The sequence below is a fragment of the Primulina eburnea genome, unplaced genomic scaffold (assembly GCF_022965805.1).
Source record: "Primulina eburnea isolate SZY01 unplaced genomic scaffold, ASM2296580v1 ctg884_ERROPOS889272+, whole genome shotgun sequence".
NCBI lineage: Eukaryota > Viridiplantae > Streptophyta > Magnoliopsida > Lamiales > Gesneriaceae > Primulina > Primulina eburnea.
In genome coordinates this window covers 534404-555035 of record NW_027331648.1, presented here as the reverse complement: position 1 = coordinate 555035, position 20632 = coordinate 534404, and the positions used below count along the sequence as shown (strand labels likewise).

At 36.2% G+C, this 20632-nt stretch overlaps 2 protein-coding genes across 4 annotated transcripts in view; both read right to left on the bottom strand.

The window, feature by feature from the left end:
• Nucleotides 1-1630: 1630 nt before the first annotated feature.
• On the bottom strand, nt 1631-3457 carry LOC140822524 (uncharacterized). 3 transcript variants are annotated; one of them, XM_073183297.1, is made up of 5 exons: nt 3362-3457; nt 2881-2959; nt 2595-2727; nt 2160-2267; nt 1631-2079 (listed from the first exon to the last, which is right to left on the bottom strand). In XM_073183297.1, exons 1-5 carry the CDS (start codon nt 3366-3368, stop codon nt 1708-1710), a joined length of 699 nt encoding a protein of 232 aa, XP_073039398.1. In that variant the 5' UTR covers nt 3369-3457; the 3' UTR covers nt 1631-1707. The 3 variants fall into 3 exon arrangements, 1 of the variants encoding a protein (XP_073039398.1); XR_012115978.1 differs by lacking the exon at nt 2595-2727; XR_012115979.1 differs by lacking the exons at nt 2595-2727; nt 2881-2959; nt 3362-3457 and adding an exon at nt 2353-2493.
• Nucleotides 3458-3490: 33 nt separating this feature from the next.
• The window catches only part of LOC140822539 (uncharacterized), a 33908-nt gene continuing 16766 nt past the window's right edge, over nt 3491-20632 (bottom strand). The window contains exons 3-7 of the mRNA XM_073183312.1: nt 19221-19467; nt 19006-19056; nt 8865-8963; nt 3748-3892; nt 3491-3673 (exon numbers count right to left, since the gene is read on the bottom strand). Of these exons, the coding sequence (XP_073039413.1) occupies nt 3518-3673; nt 3748-3892; nt 8865-8963; nt 19006-19056; nt 19221-19467 (698 nt within the window). The 3' untranslated portion in view covers nt 3491-3517. The remainder of the gene's footprint in view (nt 3674-3747; nt 3893-8864; nt 8964-19005; nt 19057-19220; nt 19468-20632) is intronic.

Genomic DNA, 20632 nt, shown 5'->3' with positions numbered 1-20632 from the left:
GAGTAAAATCTATTTATGTATTGTAAAAAAAAAAAGTTAAACTGATGTAAAGAGAGAAATAAAAACAAGTACTATAAATGAAGATTTTGTTGAATGTGATTCAGAGTTCTTAGTAGCCCCATATTAATTTTTTTGTAATTGAACCATTTTTAGTCTATAAGATAAATTTTTTTATTATTTGCTTAATGTACATATTGAGGCTGGTGAATAATGTTGAGTTCCACCTCTGTTTCGATATCAGCTGCATATTCTATCAGAAGAGAAAGCTTTGATTCCATATTAAGTGTCATTCGGAAGATGATGCCCCATACTGGTTTTGAGAAAAACCTTTTCATTAGTTCTTCGACTTCTTTTTCAAATAGAAAATTGTAGTAATATTGGCTGCAGTCGATACATTTAAGGGCGTCAATCGGGTCGGGTGGGTCAGATTTCGGGTCAACCCGCAATTTTTTTTTTAATTTTTTCAACCCGAATCTGAAGCAACCCAAAAACCCCCAACCCGAACACGAACCCATCTAACCCTACTCAACCTGTCTAATCCGCCTAACCCGAATTTTATTTATTTTTTAAAAAAAAATTAATGAAAACCATTGAAGAAAATAAAAAATAATAATAATCTTTTAATTTAAACACATAATAAAAAAATTTGATATTATAGAAATTAAAGTATATTTACTAAATTAAATAAACAATTGTTAAAAAATTAAAAAAATATACAAAATAAATATTAAATGATGAAAATTTATCATATAAATATATAATAAATTTTATTCAAACATAAAATATATAAAAATATAAGTAATATTTTCAAAAAAAAAAAGTTTCGGGTCAACCCGCGACCCAAACCGACCCAACCCAAAACCCGTCTAACCTGACACTAAACCGAACCCGAAAACCCCCAACCTGAACCTGATTTTTCGTGTTGGGTCGTGTCGGGTTGACGGATCGTGTTACATTTTTACACCCCTAGATACATTCACAGTAGTGGTTGTTTTCCATTAGAGTTGGATTAGAAAAAGTAAGTTTAAATCTTGAAGAGAAAGTATTGAAATTTTCGGATATTTAGGCGTAATGTAGAAGAAGGCAAATGAAGTTATATAAATTGTATGAGTTAGTGTGAGTCATAGATAAACCATGACACATGGGGTGCTTATTTTTTGCCACCTCATTAAAAGTAGATTAACCTTGTCTAACTATTGACAAGTGTTAGGTGATAAGTTAGGTGTGCTCGTTAGATTACTTGATGGAAAGCAGTGTCGCAAGACTGTTTTTTTTGTAGTTGTAAAGATGTTTTGTTTTTTGAATTATTTTAATTGACTGAATATTGCCACATTTGTTATTTTGTTTGGCTTAAAAAAATAATACAATAATATTTAGTTGTAAGTTGAGGGTAAAATAGCGATGCTATATATATAACGTTGAAAAGTTTTGGATATGATGCAGCATAACATGGTATCATTTAATGTAGTTTAAATAATTTGCAGGTGTGCAGATATTTTATAGTTGATTGTATAATTTTGAAAATGTATCTATGTACATGCTTTTTAACGTTTTGGTTGGGAAAAAATTCCCTTATTTTCAAAATTTTAAAAAATATACTACACTAAAAATGTTAGACAAAAATAAAACAGCTATCTTTTTTGGAGTTCACCAAAAAAAACGTAGGTACTAATATACATGCTAGACTTTAACATTTACACCAGTGTTTCAGTCTTGTTTAACATGTTTTAAGCTTTCACTTAACACTTTCTCTCTGCATTCTAATCTCCTCTTACCTGTTATACTGGCATGATGTGTTTTAAGTTCTATTTCGAAGTGCTCTTCTTGCATTGCAGATCTGCTTTCTTGGGATTCAGATACAGCTACGTTTTCTCGTAAAAATCCCTCACCTTTGAAAGTAGAACATTTATCTTCATAGTTGTGCGATGTTGATGATGATTCTGATGCTGGTAGATATGCAATGATTGTGTTTCGAACAAAACTTTTCCCTCTTGTTTTGTTCCACGACGTTCTTAGTTGGAAAAGAAATTGTGACTCTCGTAACTTTTGATTGAAAATGTTAGGGCAAAATGGCATTTTCTGTGGTCGATAAGATAAATAGTGTTGAGCAAGAATGCGAAGTTTTGTAGTGGCAAGAATGAAGTGTCTAAAAAATATACCTTTTCTTTGGCCTCGATTACATCTTCTCCTGACATACATAGCAACATGCTTTCTTCCTTGTGCTCAACATAAGCATGTAAATTCCCAGTACCATCAAACAATTCTGCCTGGAATCGTAACATATATGTACATCATAAGTAAGATGTCATGTTTTTAATGAGTGTAGGATTACAAATTATGTTAGTTACTTACAATGGCTTTGGACTTGAGAAATTATGGTTCCAACAAAAACATGTAAACTCATACTTGTATGCACCTCCACAAGCTTTAGAGCAATCTGGACAAGCCAGAAAGTATACACAATTCTCCGTTTTTATTGTTATCACAGCCTTGATCCAAAATGATTTTACATGCGAACCAAAGTGCAGCTATGTTTCAACTACTTATTGGCTTGAAAGCTAGATAAATTAGTGGGTAAATAAATACAAGCTTACAACTTCATTCAGGCTCAGGATCTGACTGCTTTTGCGTATTTGGGATTCAAATGGTTGGTCTATTTCTTGGTTGGCTTTATCGTACAATTTCTGGGAAACAACAATTTCAATATATTCTTTATTGGTTTGCAGCCTATAAAAAATAGCTTTATGTTAGTTATTTATTTCTGAGAATATGGAAAAACTAAAGTGTAAAAAGCATTTCATATAGCAAATTTACCACAATTGAATGAAGATAAATTTAAACGTACAAAATAACATGGTCAGTAATGAGGTTAGCATTTACCATTGTTTTAGTAGTTCAGCTTGTTGTATTGGAGGATCATATAAGATTGTGTTGTTTGGTACTGTTCCAATAGATAATCCTACAACAATAATATATTTAAATGAGCTAAAGCAAATTTTATTAGGTACAAAAGTGCAAAATATACGACACAATATGTATAGTTTTGGAAAAAAACTTTCTTCCTTTTTACATGGGAAATCAAACAGAAGTGGTTGTACCATAAAACGTGTTGAGATAAAGTCTCATCCCTAAAATACAGGACGAGTGTGAACATTTTGAGTAAAAAAAAGTGCTTTAGTTTGGAGGAATTCTTCCCATAAGGTGTGAATTAAGGGTCTACGCCTATCAAGTAGAGAAAACAATTATTTTCTATTTTAGATAATCAGTAAAAAATGAAATAGAGCAGTAAATATTTATTTTTTTAAAGCAATTTCCGACGAAACAAGTAATATTCAATTTTTTTTTGTCCAAAGTAGCTTACTCTTCATTCAAGATTACAAACTCTTGTAAATTTCTTTTTGTCTTCTCAACGAACCGTGGAGGGAAAACATGAATTACGCTGCATAATAAGTCTGAACGGTAAGCATGATCAGTAGGTATATGTTCTTCATTTGCAAGCCTTATGTATGTACTTCTACTACAACATTTGATATTTCACATATGAAAAAACTGGTGTGTTGCTAGTTATTTTTTTAATTTTAGCATTCCCGACATAGTATGTCTTGTATAATTGAAGTAATTTGTTCAGCTGCTCAACGTCCTGGTCATATATAATTCCTTGCATGGTTCCATTCTATGGAAATAAATAGATAAAGTAAAAAACAGCTTCGTTGTAAAGTTTTGTCCAAGGAATACAATGTAGTTTACCTCTTTGTCAATGAAAACAAGTTTTTGTTGTCTTCCCCATTTTAAGAAACGAATTGGAGTTTTTTCAGAAACTAATACTTTAACAAACCAGTTGCGGATATCTAGATTTAGATTTGCCAAAGTTGTACATTTCTCTTCTAATGGCCTGAATGTAAAAAAATAAGAGAAGTAATGTTCATGAGTAATTCACATACAAGTACGCACAATTTATCTAGAAAAAGTTTTAATTTTGAATTATGCAGACTATAACATACCATTTTTTGTGGAACTAACAATGTTATTTAAATAGACTAAAAGCATACACATGGATATTTAATAAATTTTTATACGCAATGGTTTTTCTAATAAATAGATAAGAAAGATAAAAAATAACCTGCATCAATAAGCATGTGCAACATCCAAAACTTCACGGTATACTACAATTTTGGTGCATTTAGTGCTCTGAACTAATGGTGTTGGTGGTCTAATAAGTACCTTTATTTGATCTATACTCTTAGCTCTCGATAATGCAACATATAGTTGTCTATGTGAAAAAACCAGTTCTTTTAGATAAATACCAACAAATCTAAAGTTTGACATTGTGCTTTGTTAATTGTCATTGCGTAACATAAATGTACTGGAAATTGTTTTCTCTTAAACTGAATAAATGAAAAATCATCATACGGAGATTCTAACGTTATTCGAGGAATGAAGGTGGGTTTTCCTGCATGTGTGTCTACTGAAATTTCCGCATAAATAACATTTTTACTAAAAACCTTGCAAAGTAAGTGTGTACCATTGCAAAGCCCTTCAGTTGGATTAATATTTCGTAACAACATGATTGGTGAATTTATTTTCACATTTAGTTTGTGTGGAAGAAGTCCTTGAGGAGTTAAACAATGGAATAAATCTTCCTGATCTAGTATTACACAATTGCTTGTGTTCTCATCGCAACTATAGTAGGTAGTTCCTTCGCCAGGAAATTTATTTATAAGAACGTCATTGATTTCGTGAACAAATTCATTTCTTGTTGTAAGTATTGCACGCTTTACAAATAAAGAGATATCCAAATTGGAATCAGTAATGTTTGGAAACACCATGTCTAGTAATGTATTCAAAGACGTTATGTCATATGTGAATGAGATGTTTATGTGAGATGGGATTTGGATTTCATTGTCTTCGTTAGTAGCTTCAATTCAATCATCAATTTTCAACAACCAAGATGAGAAGTTAGAATCAAATAATGCATGCATATTTATTTGGAGTTTTATTTTAGTTAGCTGATTCCATAATGGTGACATAACAATGGAAGCATCTATAATATCATCCTTTGTGCTCTTTAGAATAACGGCAATCTTTGCCAAAAATCATCACCAAATACAACAAATTTACCACCAAATAACAATTTCGAATCCATAATGTCTTGTAACATTTCATTGAATTTTTCAATAATACTACGCCTAGCCATCGTAGCCTCATCCCAAATAATGAGTTTTGCTAGTTTTATTAAATGTGCAAATGCACTTTGTTTAGTAATGCTACAGGATTTGATATTGTTTTCCTCTAAAGGAATTTTAAATCTTGAATGAGAATTGCGACCTCTTGGAAACAAAGATGCTGCAACTTCTGAAGTTGCTGTAACAAATGCTATGTCACCAGCAGATCAAATTGTAGCAAGAAGAGCTTTATATAGAAAAGTTTTTCCAATACCTCCAGGGCCATCAATGAAGAAAGAAGTTGGCATATCATTATGCACATGATGTAAGATTCGGTTGTAGGCATTCTTTTGTTCTAAATTTAATTGATCAATAGCTAATAGGTCCTCTACAGGAATAATAATGTCGCGTTCAGATTGTAGTTCTTTTGCTAAACTACCATCGAAACTTTGGCTTACATCTTTGTCTATATGGAAAAAGTCGTCCAATTTTTTCCACATGGAATAAAGATAATTGCCAACTATGTCTAGAACTTTGTGACTAATTACAGGGGGAGTAAGAGCTTTGTTTTGAGCAAAATCTTCTGAGAGAAAATTCTGGTATTTTAACCATAACTGAAAAGAATTTTTTGGGTAACAAAAAACAAGAACAATAGTAAACAATTATCGCAAAGCATGAGGCATTATATAAGCAACAGCCTCTTCGATACACATATCAGCAGTGTTGTCACTTTCTTTCAGACCTAACATTTGTGCGGCTTCTCTGAATTTTGTAAAAATTACCTCATTGACTGTTCTTAAATCTTTAAAAGAAACTGATTTTCTGACATGCATTAACAACAATTTTAAATAAAACTTTTCATTGTCAGAAGGACGACAACTAAAAATTCGACATATGACCTCCTTCTTTTTACGGGGTTCCCACTCTTTGGAATCGTTGTGCCAAGTATAATATTCAAGAAATTCTACATACAAGCAATTTAGCTTTTGAGCGTAGTTGTTATATTTGTTCATGTGGAAAAATTATGTTAACATAGTCGTTTTAATCGTTGGATTGTTAGCAATGATGCACAATGATTGATTAGCAGCAAATGTTACAACTTGTTCATTTTCTAAATGAATCGGTAAACATATAACAAATGGATGTACATGGTTAAGATCAAAGCTGAAAATTCGCCAGGCAGATTCAGGAGGTGAAATCCATCTAGCAGATTGAAAATTCTTTGCTTCGTCAACAATGTGTTCTTGTTCATTTTCATGTAATTTATATAAAATTTTGTCACGTCCTTTGCATATATATACTTGTAGATATATTTTATAGCTTGGATTGTTGAACATATTTCGACATTAATGTGGCAATTAAATTTAGCAAGCAAATATAGATTGTAAGGAACGACCCAATGGCTATCAAGTAACGCACCCCTTATAGTAATAACATTTTTGACATTTTGGCGATGATATATCGGGTATGAATTTGTTCCATATCTAGTGTTTTCTAAGAATTCTTTAGGGTAACTATATTTGCAATAGTTTTTTTTCATAGAAGGACATGTTGGATTAAGCAAACCACAGGGACCATGTATCATATGTTTCACTACTAATGAAAACAAATATGGATTAGAGTGTGGATCAGGCAACTCTGCACAAAAAAATTCTATCAAACGCCTCAGGATGAAACATTTTTGCAGCCTGATTTAAAATTAGCAGAAAATGTGCATGAGGTAAACCTCTTTTTTGAAATTCTATCACGCTTGTGTAAGCAATAACATGGCCAAAGATATCCTTCTTAAATAGTTCATCTGTTAAAACTCGAAGCTTTGCATGAAAAATCCTGGATATTAAATCAGGCCTATTCTGAATTTTATCAGATGGAAGGCAAATAGCTTTTATTTCAGGCCAATTTGGATTTGAAGTTATTGTTAAAAATTATCAGGTTTCCCATAACGTTGAACTAAAGCGATAGCATCCATATATCGTTTACGCATATCTCTAGGGCTTCCAATGAATGACGTGGGTAATATTACACGTTTTCTAATGTCGGAGCCTATTACACACCCTTGCGCAATGCTATCCAATAACCCATTGTAGGCCTCATTTCGTAAGCGGTTTTACATGTCTGAAGTAAACTCTAACCTTGATGTTTCTATTTTAATATACATGTCAACTATGTACTGTTGTCAAAGCCTACCAATATGCAGTATGAAGGACATATCATTATTTCTTATTTGCAACTTGTAACAATAATATTCACGGCACGACACGACACCTTTGACCTTTGTGTCCTGTTTTTTTTATGCTACAAAAAAAAAAAAGGATTGCTAAGGACAAAAAACCATAACAATTGTGTCATGGACCTCAAATTTTAAATGGAAAGTACCTTGTGCTTCAGTGTTTATAAAAAATTTTGTGATGGTTGCGTTTTCTATGCAATTGATGGTTTGACCACTACAAGTTGGCCTAGGATGAATTTTCATCTGTATTTGATCTAATCTTTTAATGTCTCGATGCCAACCAGATTCTCCATTTGGGAATATAAGAGGGTATTGCAAAGGATCATAACAACCAAAGTAACGTTTAATTATTTGAGGACAATTGCTTTTTGGATACACTTGTATATGTTGACTTGTGTACGGATTGTCCGTGTTAGATTCTAACCATATTCCAGCAACCTGAGGCACAGTGGGCCGATAAAAATCTCATTGATCAGTAGCAAGGTCAGCCAGCAGAGCAATCTTATATTCGTTCAGATTTTCAAGACAATTCAAACTGCGGAAAAATTTCCATTATGGATTTTTTTATTAAAATGTGAATTAATTTTTCTGTAAGAGTTTCCTTAAATTTTGAATTAATAGACACCCGATTAGACGTTTCATGTTCAGTGTCAAAGAAATGCAGTTGTAGGTTTTTTGGATTTTTGTTGTCTGGCGGTATTAATTGGTCTATAAAATGATAAAGCTGGCCTTGTACACGAAATGTATAAATTCCAGCATTTCTTCTAACAAAATTTTTGTCGCAATGTACTCACATTGACGTGAAAGCAAACATGTTATTGTAACTACGAAAACATGTATTAAACTCTTTTGCATCGTCGTCGTTACCAATATATAGTTGAACCAAATCAGAAGGCATTTCTGAACATAAAAGATTTATTTCTCCCGATGAACAACAAAATGTTGGCGGTTCGCCATATATGCGTCGGGCACCACAATATTTACAATTCGGCACATTAGGTAGCACATCTGGAGTACTTGCTATACATAGTAATAGGCTAGTCTTAGAATTTTCTACGTCCAGCCCATGAAAAACATGTGTCTTATTTTGTTTGTGTCGATGCATATTTTTTTCTAGCTTACAATCATTTAGACAAATATATTTCCGTTTACGAGAGTTCTTAATCATGGTTATATCTACTAGGTTTTCTTTTTTCTGCCATGGCATCGTGGCTAATTTATAGTGTCAAGCAAATCAAAATTATCTTAATTTAAGATTATTAGTATACGATATAAGAAACTGTGTGATATAGCTGGCTATGACAAGAGAAAACAAAAAACCAAAGTGAAATATAGCATATGATTTGGCAGCAAAAAAGCTAATAAGCTAAAGCTTTGTATACTAATAAACATAAACAGGAAAACCAACATATATAGCAAAAGGCCACGAGTGCTGAAATCTGAACTAATAACTTCGTAATAAATTATCAAACCTGTATATGGTCTGAGTGGAAGAAATAGCCATAGGTTTTATTTGTTGAAACTTCTCAATGATGACACAACTAATACAATGTAGCAAACCCAAAGTGAATCTTCATATTAACGAAGAACAAATTGTTTGAGCACAGAAATATAACAAGAAAGTAGTTGGCAAGCAGACAAAATAAGTTATAACCATAAGCCATAAAGCAAAGAGATCTTGAATATATAATTTTCCGATTTATTATACCAGCATTTCTTTTTTTGGTAATAAATGATGAGAACCCACCCTGCGCCATGTCGCGGTTACTTAGCCGTTCGTTCAAACAACATACACACAAATCATGCCAATTCCAAATTAAATACAAAATCCTTAGTTGTCTGACAGTGCTTGTGAGAGTGGTGTTGATTCGAGGGAGGCTGTTTCTGAGCCGTATTTTGTAGAACCAAGTTATCACCACCGAAATTAGTAGGAACGCGAAAATAATACCTACCATCAAAACATACCAGCTGCCGACGTTTAAGTAATTTAACAAAGATTTGAAAACGATAGATATTCAAGGAAGCTATACTTCTAAAGCTTCTCCTAAGTTCGACATTTAGTCTTTTTTTGCCCAGTAGGCCATTTTGCCCTGAAAGCACAGTATTTTATACTCCCAAAAAAAGAAAAAGTTACATTTTCTGTATGAAAATTAAAAAACAATAAAACAACTTAAATGGTTTATTTCCTCAAACACAACAAAGGCGAATTTTGCAGATCAATAACAATTAGCTTCAATCCCTTTCACAAGCAAAATAAAGACTTTAAACCTCTTCTATAAAATAAAAATTAGTTCCTGGCTGACCAAAGTGGTAAAAAAGAAAAAAAAAACCCCAAAAAATTGCAAAACATAAGAAAACACAAGCATATAGAACAGGAAATCAAATTTTAGAAAAGTACGAAATCCCACAAAACACAGCCAATGCAACAAAAAGGCAAATAAAACACAGGATATTGATAACAAGTAGAAACAAACAAGAACCACCTATTCCCTTGTATTTATGTCACCGAACAAATCATCTGAGAACAAAATATTACACAAAGGAGGTGCATTTTAGGAACAAGGCAGCAGAAGGAAAACCTCACTTATTTCTCTCTTCCACTTCCCAGCAGAAGGGAAACCGGTGCTTCACAAGCTTAAAAATAAAAACCCCATAGGCAGAACATAGTTTTTTTAGCTAGCAGGACATTGTTCGGAAAAGGCTTTAACCGAGGTTAAGGAGCATACAAGGACATTGGTTATGGTCCTGAAAAGTGAGAGGGAGATTTTGAACTTGAACAAAGAACAAGAACAACAAAATCAAGATATTAAGCTATTGTTCAAAGGAAAAAACATAGAGGTAAATTTCAGGGTGTGGTTATTTTCTGTTGAATTGATCAGGATGAATGTGTTAAAACTTTTAAATACTTATGGGATATTTGAGATCTCTGTTTTTTATTAAGTGTAAATGTTTGGAAGCGAATGCATCACCTTTTATTATATTTAGTTTTTTTGATAAAAGGTAACCATGCGCAAGAAATTGATTTCTTGTTCACCCGAAATGACTTATCTCTCACAGCATTCGGTTTCTATATTTTTCATGCTCTGAAGCCACACCATTCACATTTGATTTAATGTTCTGGGTTCTCCACCATTTGCAGCAGTTGGTTACCCAATCTTTTCTCTATTAAATCATGGCTTGAGATCATGTAAGCTCGAGATAATGATATTCGACTTTAAAACAAAGATAAGCATTAAAACAGAAACCAAAAACCGCAAAACATAAGGAAACCCAAGAACAAAAAAAGGAGACCAAACTAAAAAACAATACAAAATCCCAAAAACTACTCCCTAAGCGACGAAGAGGGAAAGAAAACGCAGGCCACTGATAATGATGCGAACGTGGACGTCCCAAGGAAAGCATGGGATCCTTTGCAGTTGCCGGAGGGACCAATCACGAGGGGTCGACTAAAGAGATTCAAGGAGGTGCTACAAGGAGTCATGAGTAAGCCTGAAGAGGTCGCGATGCATGGGAGTACGTTTGGAGGCCAACGGAAAGTCGTTCAAACATTGGTGTTGCTTACCGAGTCTGGACGGACCAGTACACGGACCTGCACACGGGGTCCGTGTCCTTCACAAGCTGGGGAGGGTTTTTACAGTGGCTCCACGGACCTGGAGACGGACCCAGGCACGGGGTCCGTGCCCTTTGAAGTTGGCGAATACAGTGCCTACACGGACCCGTACACGGAGGTGAGCACGGGGTCCGTGTCGCTTGATCCCGATTGAAGAGTTTTACAGTATGTACACGGACCCGTCTACGGACGTCTGCACGGGGTCCGTGTCCTCTGTTTTCTGCGCGGATTTGTTTCCTTTTCTAGAGTTTTATTATTTTGAAAGACTAGATTTTTGATATCTTTTGATATATTGACTATGTTGGACGAAAAATTACAGACAATACACATAATATTTTGAGTTTATCAAACTTTTGAGAATTTTCTCTTAACTTTTTCAAAGCCAAGCTTTGTCAAATCAAATCAAACTTATCAAAGTTTTTAACTTTGTGGCGTTTGTCGATCGTTGCTTGTGCTGATTGTCGTAGGCAAAGTTCTTCGAAGGTTCGTATAGTTTTCGATTGTTTATCCTCGTGTTTATTTGTTGCTAAACTCTTGCTAGTTTAGAGGTGAATATCACATATTACTTGATTCAAAAGATCGGGAAAAACACACGAATCTTAATATCGTAATTGAATAGAGGGTGCGATTTATTTTTAATCGTGTTTGCTATTTATTCGTATCAAGATTCATATCATTTGGTATCAGAGCGCCAGGTTTATTGAATTCAAGTAAATTATCTTGTTCTTAAATTGCAGATCTGTATTATTTATTCGAATATTTTCAGATCTGTTTTGTTCTATCGTTCTTCGTAATTTTTTCGTGAATCTGTGATACACGAAATTTTGAGTCCTTTTTTTTTTTTTGAATTTTCGGAATTCAAAGAGAGAAAAAAAAAAAAAAAAAAAAAGAGTACAAAAATTCCGAAAATTCACCATTATTTCTTTTTGATATATTGTTCTATTGTCTTCATAGAGTCATATTCAATTGTCTCACACAGTCCAAAAAAAAAAAAAAAATTTCCTATATTCGAATTTCTTATCTACACAGTCCAAGTGAGTCGGTCGCATTTGTTCACAAGTTTGAACTTTGATTGTTTGATATACCCACAATACAAAGCTTGAGCACTTCCAAGAGAGCTTTCAAAATTCGAGTGATACACTTGAGTGAGAGTGACTTTTCTTTGGAGTGAACGGTGAGTATTTGTTGTGAGCATACAAATAAAGAGGTAAAAGACGAGTGAATTTCTTTGGAGTGATCGTGAGCATTTGGGTGAGGATTATTTTATTTCTACTAACCTTTTCTTGCAGGTACAACTTTGAAATTAAATGGAGAGGGAGGTAGGAGATAGATCGAATTCGGGGGTGTCCAAAGCTCATCTAGATGCGTTGTTTGGGGATTTTAGTAGAGCGATGGCGACCCAAATGGAGTCGTTGCATGAGAGGTTGGGTAAACTTGAGGTTAGTGTTAGTGGGGGTAAACCTAAGCCTAGAGATTCGGGTAGAGATGATGAGGAGTATGATCTAGGAGGAGGCGATGAGAGTCAAAATGAGAATTGGGGTAGGAATGGGAGAGATAGAGGATTTGGTAGAGGAAGAAGGGAAGCCATGCGGGGTAGTTATGAGGAGACTAGGGAAGATGGTCACATGGGTAGCATTAAGATGAAGATCCCTTCATTCCATGAGAAATCTGACCCGGAGGCGTACCTAGAATGGGAAAAGAGGGTAGAGTTCGTATTTGCATGTCACCACTACTCCGAACAAAAGAAGGTGAGGTTGGCGGTGGTTGAATTCTTAGACTATGCTCTCATTTGGTGGGATCAATTAGTGACCACTAAAAGAAAGTATAATGAGAGGCCTATTGAATCTTGGGATGAGATGAAGAGTGTAATGAGGAAGAGGTTTGTGCCTAACCATTACTATAGGGAGATGTTTAAGAGGTTACAAACTTTGAGGCAAGGGTTGAAGAGTGTTGAGGACTACTATAAGGAGATGGAAGTACTCATGATTAGGGCAAATACTGAGGAGGATAATGAAGCAACTATGGCTCGTTTTCTTTGTGGTTTGAACAGGGAGATCCAAGATCAAGTGGAGCTTCGGCACTACTTAGATCTAGACGAGATGGTGCAAATGGCCATAAAGGTGGAGCAACAACTCAAGAGGCGAGGAGTTGGCCGCACCAATCAAACCGGAGGTGCATCATCTTCTTGGAGATCAAATGTGGGGAAGCGTGAGGAGAACAAAGTGGTGGCCAAGCCCAAATTTGAGACCAAACAAGAGGCGCCTAAGCAAGGAGTCCAAGGTAAATCTGAAACTCCTTCTAATCGCTCTAGAGATGTTAGATGTTTTAGGTGTCAAGGGATGGGTCATATTTCTAGTGATTGTCCTAATAAGAGAGTCATGTTCTTAAATGATTATGGTGAGTATGAGTCTCAAAGTGAGGGGAATGGCGAGGGTAGTGATGATGATATGCCGAAGTTGGAGGATCCCGATGAGGGATATGGGGCGGTTGTAGGAGAAGCTCTAGTGACTAGGCGAATCATGAGTGCCCAAGTCAAAGATGAGGAAGTTAACCAAAGAGAGAACTTGTTCCACACTAGATGTTTTGTGAATGGTAAGGTGTGCAATGTAATCATCGATGGGGGTAGTTGCACCAATGTGGCTAGTGTTGAGATGGTTGAAAAATTGGGGTTGCCTACAATAAAACATCCTCAACCATATAGGCTTCAATGGTTGAACGATTGTGCGGAAGTGAGGGTTAATAGGCAAGTTCTAGTGTCATTCTCAATTGGGAAGTACAAAGATGAGGTTTTGTGTGACATGGTGCCCATGCATGCTTGTCATATCTTGTTGGGTAGGCCATGGCAATTTGATAGGCGAGTGACTCACGATGGGTTCAAAAATAAGTACTCGTTTGTCTTGAAAAAAGAAACAGTTGTCTTACTTCCATTGTCCCCAAAGCAAGTATTGGAGGACCACTTGAAAAAGAAAAAGAGAGATGAGGCCGAAAAAAAGAGTGAACTAAAAAGTGAGATGGCCTTTGAAAACAAAAATGAAGTGGCTGAAAAAAAGAGTGATCAAAAGAGTGAGATAGCCACAAAAACAAAAAAAGAGAGGAAAGAAAATGAGAGAAAAGAAAAAGAGAGGAAAGAGGCCAAAAAGAATTCTTATATGGCCCAAAAAGGTGAGGTAAAACACTTGTTGCACACACATGAGCCACTTGTGTTAATTCTTTACAAGGAGATCCTCCTTAACACAAGTGATATAGCCGAATCCCTTCCGAGCATTGTTGTTTCACTATTGCAGGAATTTGACGATGTATTTCCGGAGGAGCTACCTCAAGGCTTACCACCATTGAGGGGAATTGAGCACCAAATTGATTTGGTGCCCGGGAGTGCCTTGCCAAACCGTCCAGCTTATAGGAGCAATCCGGAGGAGACTAAGGAGCTTCAAAAGCAGGTAAGTGAGTTATTAGATAAAGGTTATGTGCGTGAGTCCATGTCACCTTGTGCGGTGCCTGTTTTGCTAGTCCCTAAGAAAGATGGCTCATGGCGTATGTGTGTAGATTGTAGGGCAATCAATAACATAACCATTAAGTATAGGCATCCCATACCTAGACTAGATGATATGTTAGATGAATTGCATGGTTCTTGCATTTTTAGCAAAATTGATTTGAGGAGTGGCTACCATCAAATTAGGATGAGAGAAGGTGATGAGTGGAAAACTGCTTTCAAAACTAAATATGGGTTGTATGAGTGGATGGTTATGCCTTTTGGTTTAACTAATGCACCTAGCACCTTTATGAGGTTAATGAATCATGTCTTGCGTGCACATATAGGTAAATTTGTTGTGGTTTACTTTGATGATATCCTAGTGTATAGCAAGAATCTTGAAGAGCATGTTCAACACTTGAAACTTGTACTAATCACATTAAGGGCTGAAAATTTGTATGCTAACTTAAAGAAGTGTGATTTTTGTACAAACAAACTTGTGTTTCTTGGTTTCGTTGTGAGTTCACAAGGTATACAAGTTGATGAAGACAAGGTAAGTGCCATTCGAGATTGGCCAACGCCTACTACTGTTGGTCAAGTTCGAAGCTTTCATGGTCTTGCAAGCTTCTATAGGAGGTTTGTAAAGGATTTTAGCACATTGGCGGCACCGATGACGGCGGTCATCAAGAAGAACGTTCCATTCTTTTGGGGCGAGGAGCAAGAGAAGTCCTTTAATATTATCAAGCAAAAATTAATTAATGCTCCTTTACTTGTGTTACCTGATTTTGCTAATACTTTTGAAATTGAATGTGATGCTTCAGGTGTAGGTATTGGTGGCGTGTTGATGCAAGGAGGAAGGCCGGTGGCGTACTTTAGTGAGAAGCTCAATGGGGCAGCGCTGAACTATCCCACGTATGACAAGGAGTTCTATGCACTTGTGAGGACTCTTGAGACGTGGCAGCACTACTTGAGGCCTAAAGAGTTTGTGATTCATACGGATCATGAGTCTCTAAAGCACCTCAAGGGGCAACAAAAGCTGAACAAGCGGCATGCTAAGTGGGTGGCCTTCATAGAGACATTCCCCTACATGATCAAGTATAAGCAAGGTAAGGAAAATGTAGTGGCCGACGCACTATCACGGAGGTATGTACTTTTCTCTACTTTGGAATCTAAAATATTGGGGTTTGAACTTGTTAAAGAGTTGTATGTGCTAGATGATGATTTTAAGGAAGTGTTTGAAACTTGTATGCATGGTCCACATGATAAATTCTACTTGCATAAAGGTTTCTTGTTTAGAGAGGATAGATTGTGCATTCCCAAGTCATCGATTCGTGAATTACTTGTTAGGGAGGCACATGGGGGTGGACTAATGGGACACTTTGGGGTGACTAAAACTTTAAGTGCATTGCATGAACATTTTTATTGGCCACACATGAAACGTGATGTTGAGCGTATTTGTGAGAAGTGCATAACTTGTAGACAAGCTAAGTCTAGGACACTACCACATGGATTATATACACCACTTCCCGTCCCTAGCGAACCTTGGGTTGATATATCTATGGACTTTGTTTTGGGATTACCTAGGACAAAGAAGGGGAGGGACTCTATATTTGTTGTTGTGGATAGGTTTTCTAAAATGGCACACTTCATTGCTTGTCACAAGACTGATGATGCATCTAATATTGCGGACCTATTCTTTAGAGAAGTTGTTAGGCTACATGGCATGACTAGGACCATTGTGTCGGACCGTGATGTTAAATTCCTAAGTTATTTCTGGAAAACACTGTGGGCTAAACTTGGCACTAAATTACTGTTTTCTACGACCTGTCATCCTCAGACTGATGGTCAAACTGAGGTAGTTAATAGGACGTTAGGAACTTTATTACGTGCTATTCTCAAGAAGAACTTAAAGAATTGGGAAAATTGCTTGCCATTTGTTGAATTTGCTTATAATCGTTGTGTGCATTCTACTACTAGCTATTCACCATTTGAAATTGTATACGGTTTTAATCCTTTGACTCCGTTGGATTTGATGTCTTTACCTGTGAGTGAAAGGTTAAACTTAGACGGTAAAAAGAAGGCTGAATTCGTTAGGAGTTTGCATGAGAAGGTAAAAGCCAATATTGAGAAGCGAAATGAGCAATATGCTAAGCAAGCTAACAAGGGGAAAAAGAAGGTGGTATTCGAGAAGGGCGATTGGGTGTGGTTACACTTGAGGAAGGAGAGGTTTCCGGAGAAGCGACGCTCAAAGCTATTACCTAGGGGCGATGGACCATTTCAAGTACTTGAGAGGATCAATGACAACGCCTACAAACTCGACTTGCCAGGTGAGTACAACGTAAGTTCTACATTTAATGTTAGTGATTTGTCGTTGTTTGATGTAGGTGATGAGCAAGATTTGAGGACAAATCCTTTTCAAGAAGGGGAGGATGATGCGAACGTGGACGTCCCAAGGAAAGCATGGGATCCTTTGCAGTTGCCGGAGGGACCAATCACGAGGGGTCGACTAAAGAGATTCAAGGAGGCGCTACAATGAGTCATGAGTAAGCCTGAAGAGGTCGCGATGCATGGGAGTACGTTTGGAGGCCAACGGAAAGTCGTTCAAACATTGGTGTTGCTTACCGAGTCTGGACGGACCAGTACACGGACCTGCACACGGGGTCCGTGTCCTTCACAAGCTGGGGAGGGTTTTTACAGTGGCTCCACGGACCTGGAGACGGACCCAGGCACGGGGTCCGTGCCCTTTGAAGTTGGCGAATACAGTGCCTACACGGACCCGTACACGGAGGTGAGCACGGGGTCCGTGTCGCTTGATCCCGATTGAAGAGTTTTACAGTATGTACACGGACCCGTCTACGGACGTCTGCACGGGGTCCGTGTCCTCTGTTTTCTGCGCGGATTTGTTTCCTTTTCTAGAGTTTTATTATTTTGGGAGACTAGATTTTTGATATCTTTTGATATATTGACTATGTTGGACGAAAAATTACAGACAATACACATAATATTTTGAGTTTATCAAACTTTTGAGAATTTTCTCTTAACTTTTTCAAAGCCAAGCTTTGTCAAATCAAATCAAACTTATCAAAGTTTTTAACTTTGTGGCGTTTGTCGATCGTTGCTTGTGCTGATTGTCGTAGGCAAAGTTCTTCGAAGGTTCGTATAGTTTTCGATTGTTTATCCTCGTGTTTATTTGTTGCTAAACTCTTGCTAGTTTAGAGGTGAATATCAGAATGATATGAATCTTGATACGAATAAATAGCAAACACGATTAAAAATAAATCGCACCCTCTATTAAATTACGATATTAAGATTCGTGTGTTTTTCCCGATCTTTTGAATCAAGTAATATGTGATATTCACCTCTAAACTAGCAAGAGTTTAGCAACAAATAAACACGAGGATAAACAATCGAAAACTATACGAACCTTCGAAGAACTTTGCCTACGACAATCAGCACAAGCAACGATCGACAAACGCCACAAAGTTAAAAACTTTGATAAGTTTGATTTGATTTGACAAAGCTTGGCTTTGAAAAAGTTAAGAGAAAATTCTCAAAAGTTTGATAAACTCAAAATATTATGTGTATTGTCTGTAATTTTTCGTCCAACATAGTCAATATATCAAAAGATATCAAAAATCTAGTCTCCCAAAATAATAAAACTCTAGAAAAGGAAACAAATCCGCGCAGAAAACAGAGGACACGGACCCCGTGCAGACGTCCGTAGACGGGTCCGTGTACATACTGTAAAACTCTTCAATCGGGATCAAGCGACACGGACCCCGTGCTCACCTCCGTGTACGGGTCCGTGTAGGCACTGTATTCGCCAACTTCAAAGGGCACGGACCCCGTGCCTGGGTCCGTCTCCAGGTCCGTGGAGCCACTGTAAAAACCCTCCCCAGCTTGTGAAGGACACGGACCCCGTGTGCAGGTCCGTGTACTGGTCCGTCCAGACTCGGTAAGCAACACCAATGTTTGAACGACTTTCCGTTGGCCTCCAAACGTACTCCCATGCATCGCGACCTCTTCAGGCTTACTCATGACTCCTTGTAGCGCCTCCTTGAATCTCTTTAGTCGACCCCTCGTGATTGGTCCCTCCGGCAACTGCAAAGGATCCCATGCTTTCCTTGGGACGTCCACGTTCGCATCAGATAACAAGCCGAAACAAAAACAAAAAAAAAGAACCTTCTATTCCCTTGTATTGTGTTTCTGTCATTGAAAAGATAATCTCGAAACGAAATCATTTACCAAGTCGGATCATTTTAGGAACAAGACAACAACATGATCAACTCACTTATTTTTTCTCGCCCACTCCCCAATAGAAGGGAGATCAGTACTTCAAAAACATAAACGTAAAAACCCGTAAGCAAGACAGAGGAAAACATATAAGCACAGAATCTCGAATATATGCAACACTAAGTGCAAAATTTTTTAAGGGAAACACACGTCGGGTAGGGGAAGTAACACAAGCAGAACGCCAAACTAAATCATATACCAAAGTAGCTCTAGGAGAAAGACAGCAGTAGGATTAACTCACTTATTTCTCTCTTCCACTCCCCAACAAAATGGAAACCGGTGCTTCAAAACCCTAAACATAAAAACCTGTAAGTAGAACAGAGGAAAACATATAAGCACAGAATCTCGAATTTACGTAACGCTAAAATCAAAATTTCAAAAAAAAAGAACGCGTCGGGTAGGGAAAATAACACAAGTAGAAAACCATATTCGAGCAAGTCCAAGGCAAACACACACCCAAATACCGCTTTCCGAGGCGAAGGAGAGTAGCAAAGGAGATTAAGTCGCGCACTGGACGGTAGAAAGAGATGGGCGTAAGGCAGGCGGTAACTGAGAAGAAGGTGAACAACGTACGAGACAAGGAACGAAAGGAATTTGGGAGGAAAGGGTTGCAAGAAGATAGGAAAAAGAATGAAGTGAAAGAGAGCACCGAATACCACAACTCTGAGACAGGCATTATTTCCTTGATAGCACAACCTCTTTGCTTAGTGGAGAACCTAGCGTAGAACACGTGTATTTGGGAGAATATGGAACGCGTGTATTTTGGGTGACCTGCAACCGACAAAAACAAGCTCATCACAATTTATTCAGGCTTTCATATATGTAGATATATTAGTATAAGAAATTATTAATCGAAAAAACCAACTTCATTTATTTTATTGACTCAGATATCCGTAAATATATATTTTTTTAATTATAACAATGGGAAGTAGCACAAGATTTTTTTCGCTTTTTACCTGTGTTCAATCAAACTCAGCTATCTCCAAATGGTTGCAAAATGAATTTCGTAGGATTATAATACTCTCACTATTTTAAATCATTTTTCAGCATTATTTTAAAAAATATTCTTATACTATGTTACAAACACGATTTAAAATTACATCATCCGAAAACAAAAAGAAACACAATTCATGACTCCTAATATACTTTCCATAACAAGAATTGCCAAGAATATCGCCAATACGTTTAGGCTACGCCAGAATGATAGATTCGGAAGATATTCTTTTAATTATATCCGCAACTGGTGATGGGATATAAACTCAATTTAGTTAACGAATCATTAAATGTGAAAAATTAAATTTTTGAGTGATTTGTTAATAGAATATATTAGTGATGTAATGACATTTTCGATTACGGCTAAACATAATAATATAAATAAATAAATAAACTTTTATTGCGAGCATCGCATGAGTTTACCAAAATCAAGAACTTAGGGGAAAAAATGAATTTATTGTATACAAACCTAAGATGAGATTAAATAATAAAAGGGTTGCTTTTATTTTGTAAGAAAATGCTTCTCCTTGTGGTTTTTTACGTTTCGGAGTTCCCAAATTTGAAACATTATATTTGGAATTAATAAAAGTTCGTTTGGCAGTCTCAATGAAATGGGCTTCTTAAATTCTAAGTTACATTTCAGATCCACCTTCTATCTTGAACTTCGAGATATCAATTTCTAGTGAATGGTTTAATTAGAGGTCGAAAAATATCGAATTCTCGGTATATGAATTTACCGAAATTTTGGTACGGTATAGTATTGATATTGAAATATTCAGTAAAGTAACAATGTGAAATTTGAAATTTTCAGAATATACCGAAAAAATATATATTAATTAAAAATATATATAATATTTTTAAATTATAAAGTTCAT

Excerpts from the sequence above, each read along its gene's own strand:
- LOC140822524 (XM_073183297.1), bottom strand. Across the intron at positions 2,268-2,594 it reads TCCTGAGCCTGAATGAAGTT|GCAGAATTGTTTGATGGTAC; the intron begins GTAAGCTTGTAT and ends TTACGATTCCAG. Across the intron at positions 2,080-2,159 it reads TAATCGAGGCCAAAGAAAAG|AAAATGCCATTTTGCCCTAA; the intron begins GTATATTTTTTA and ends TATCGACCACAG.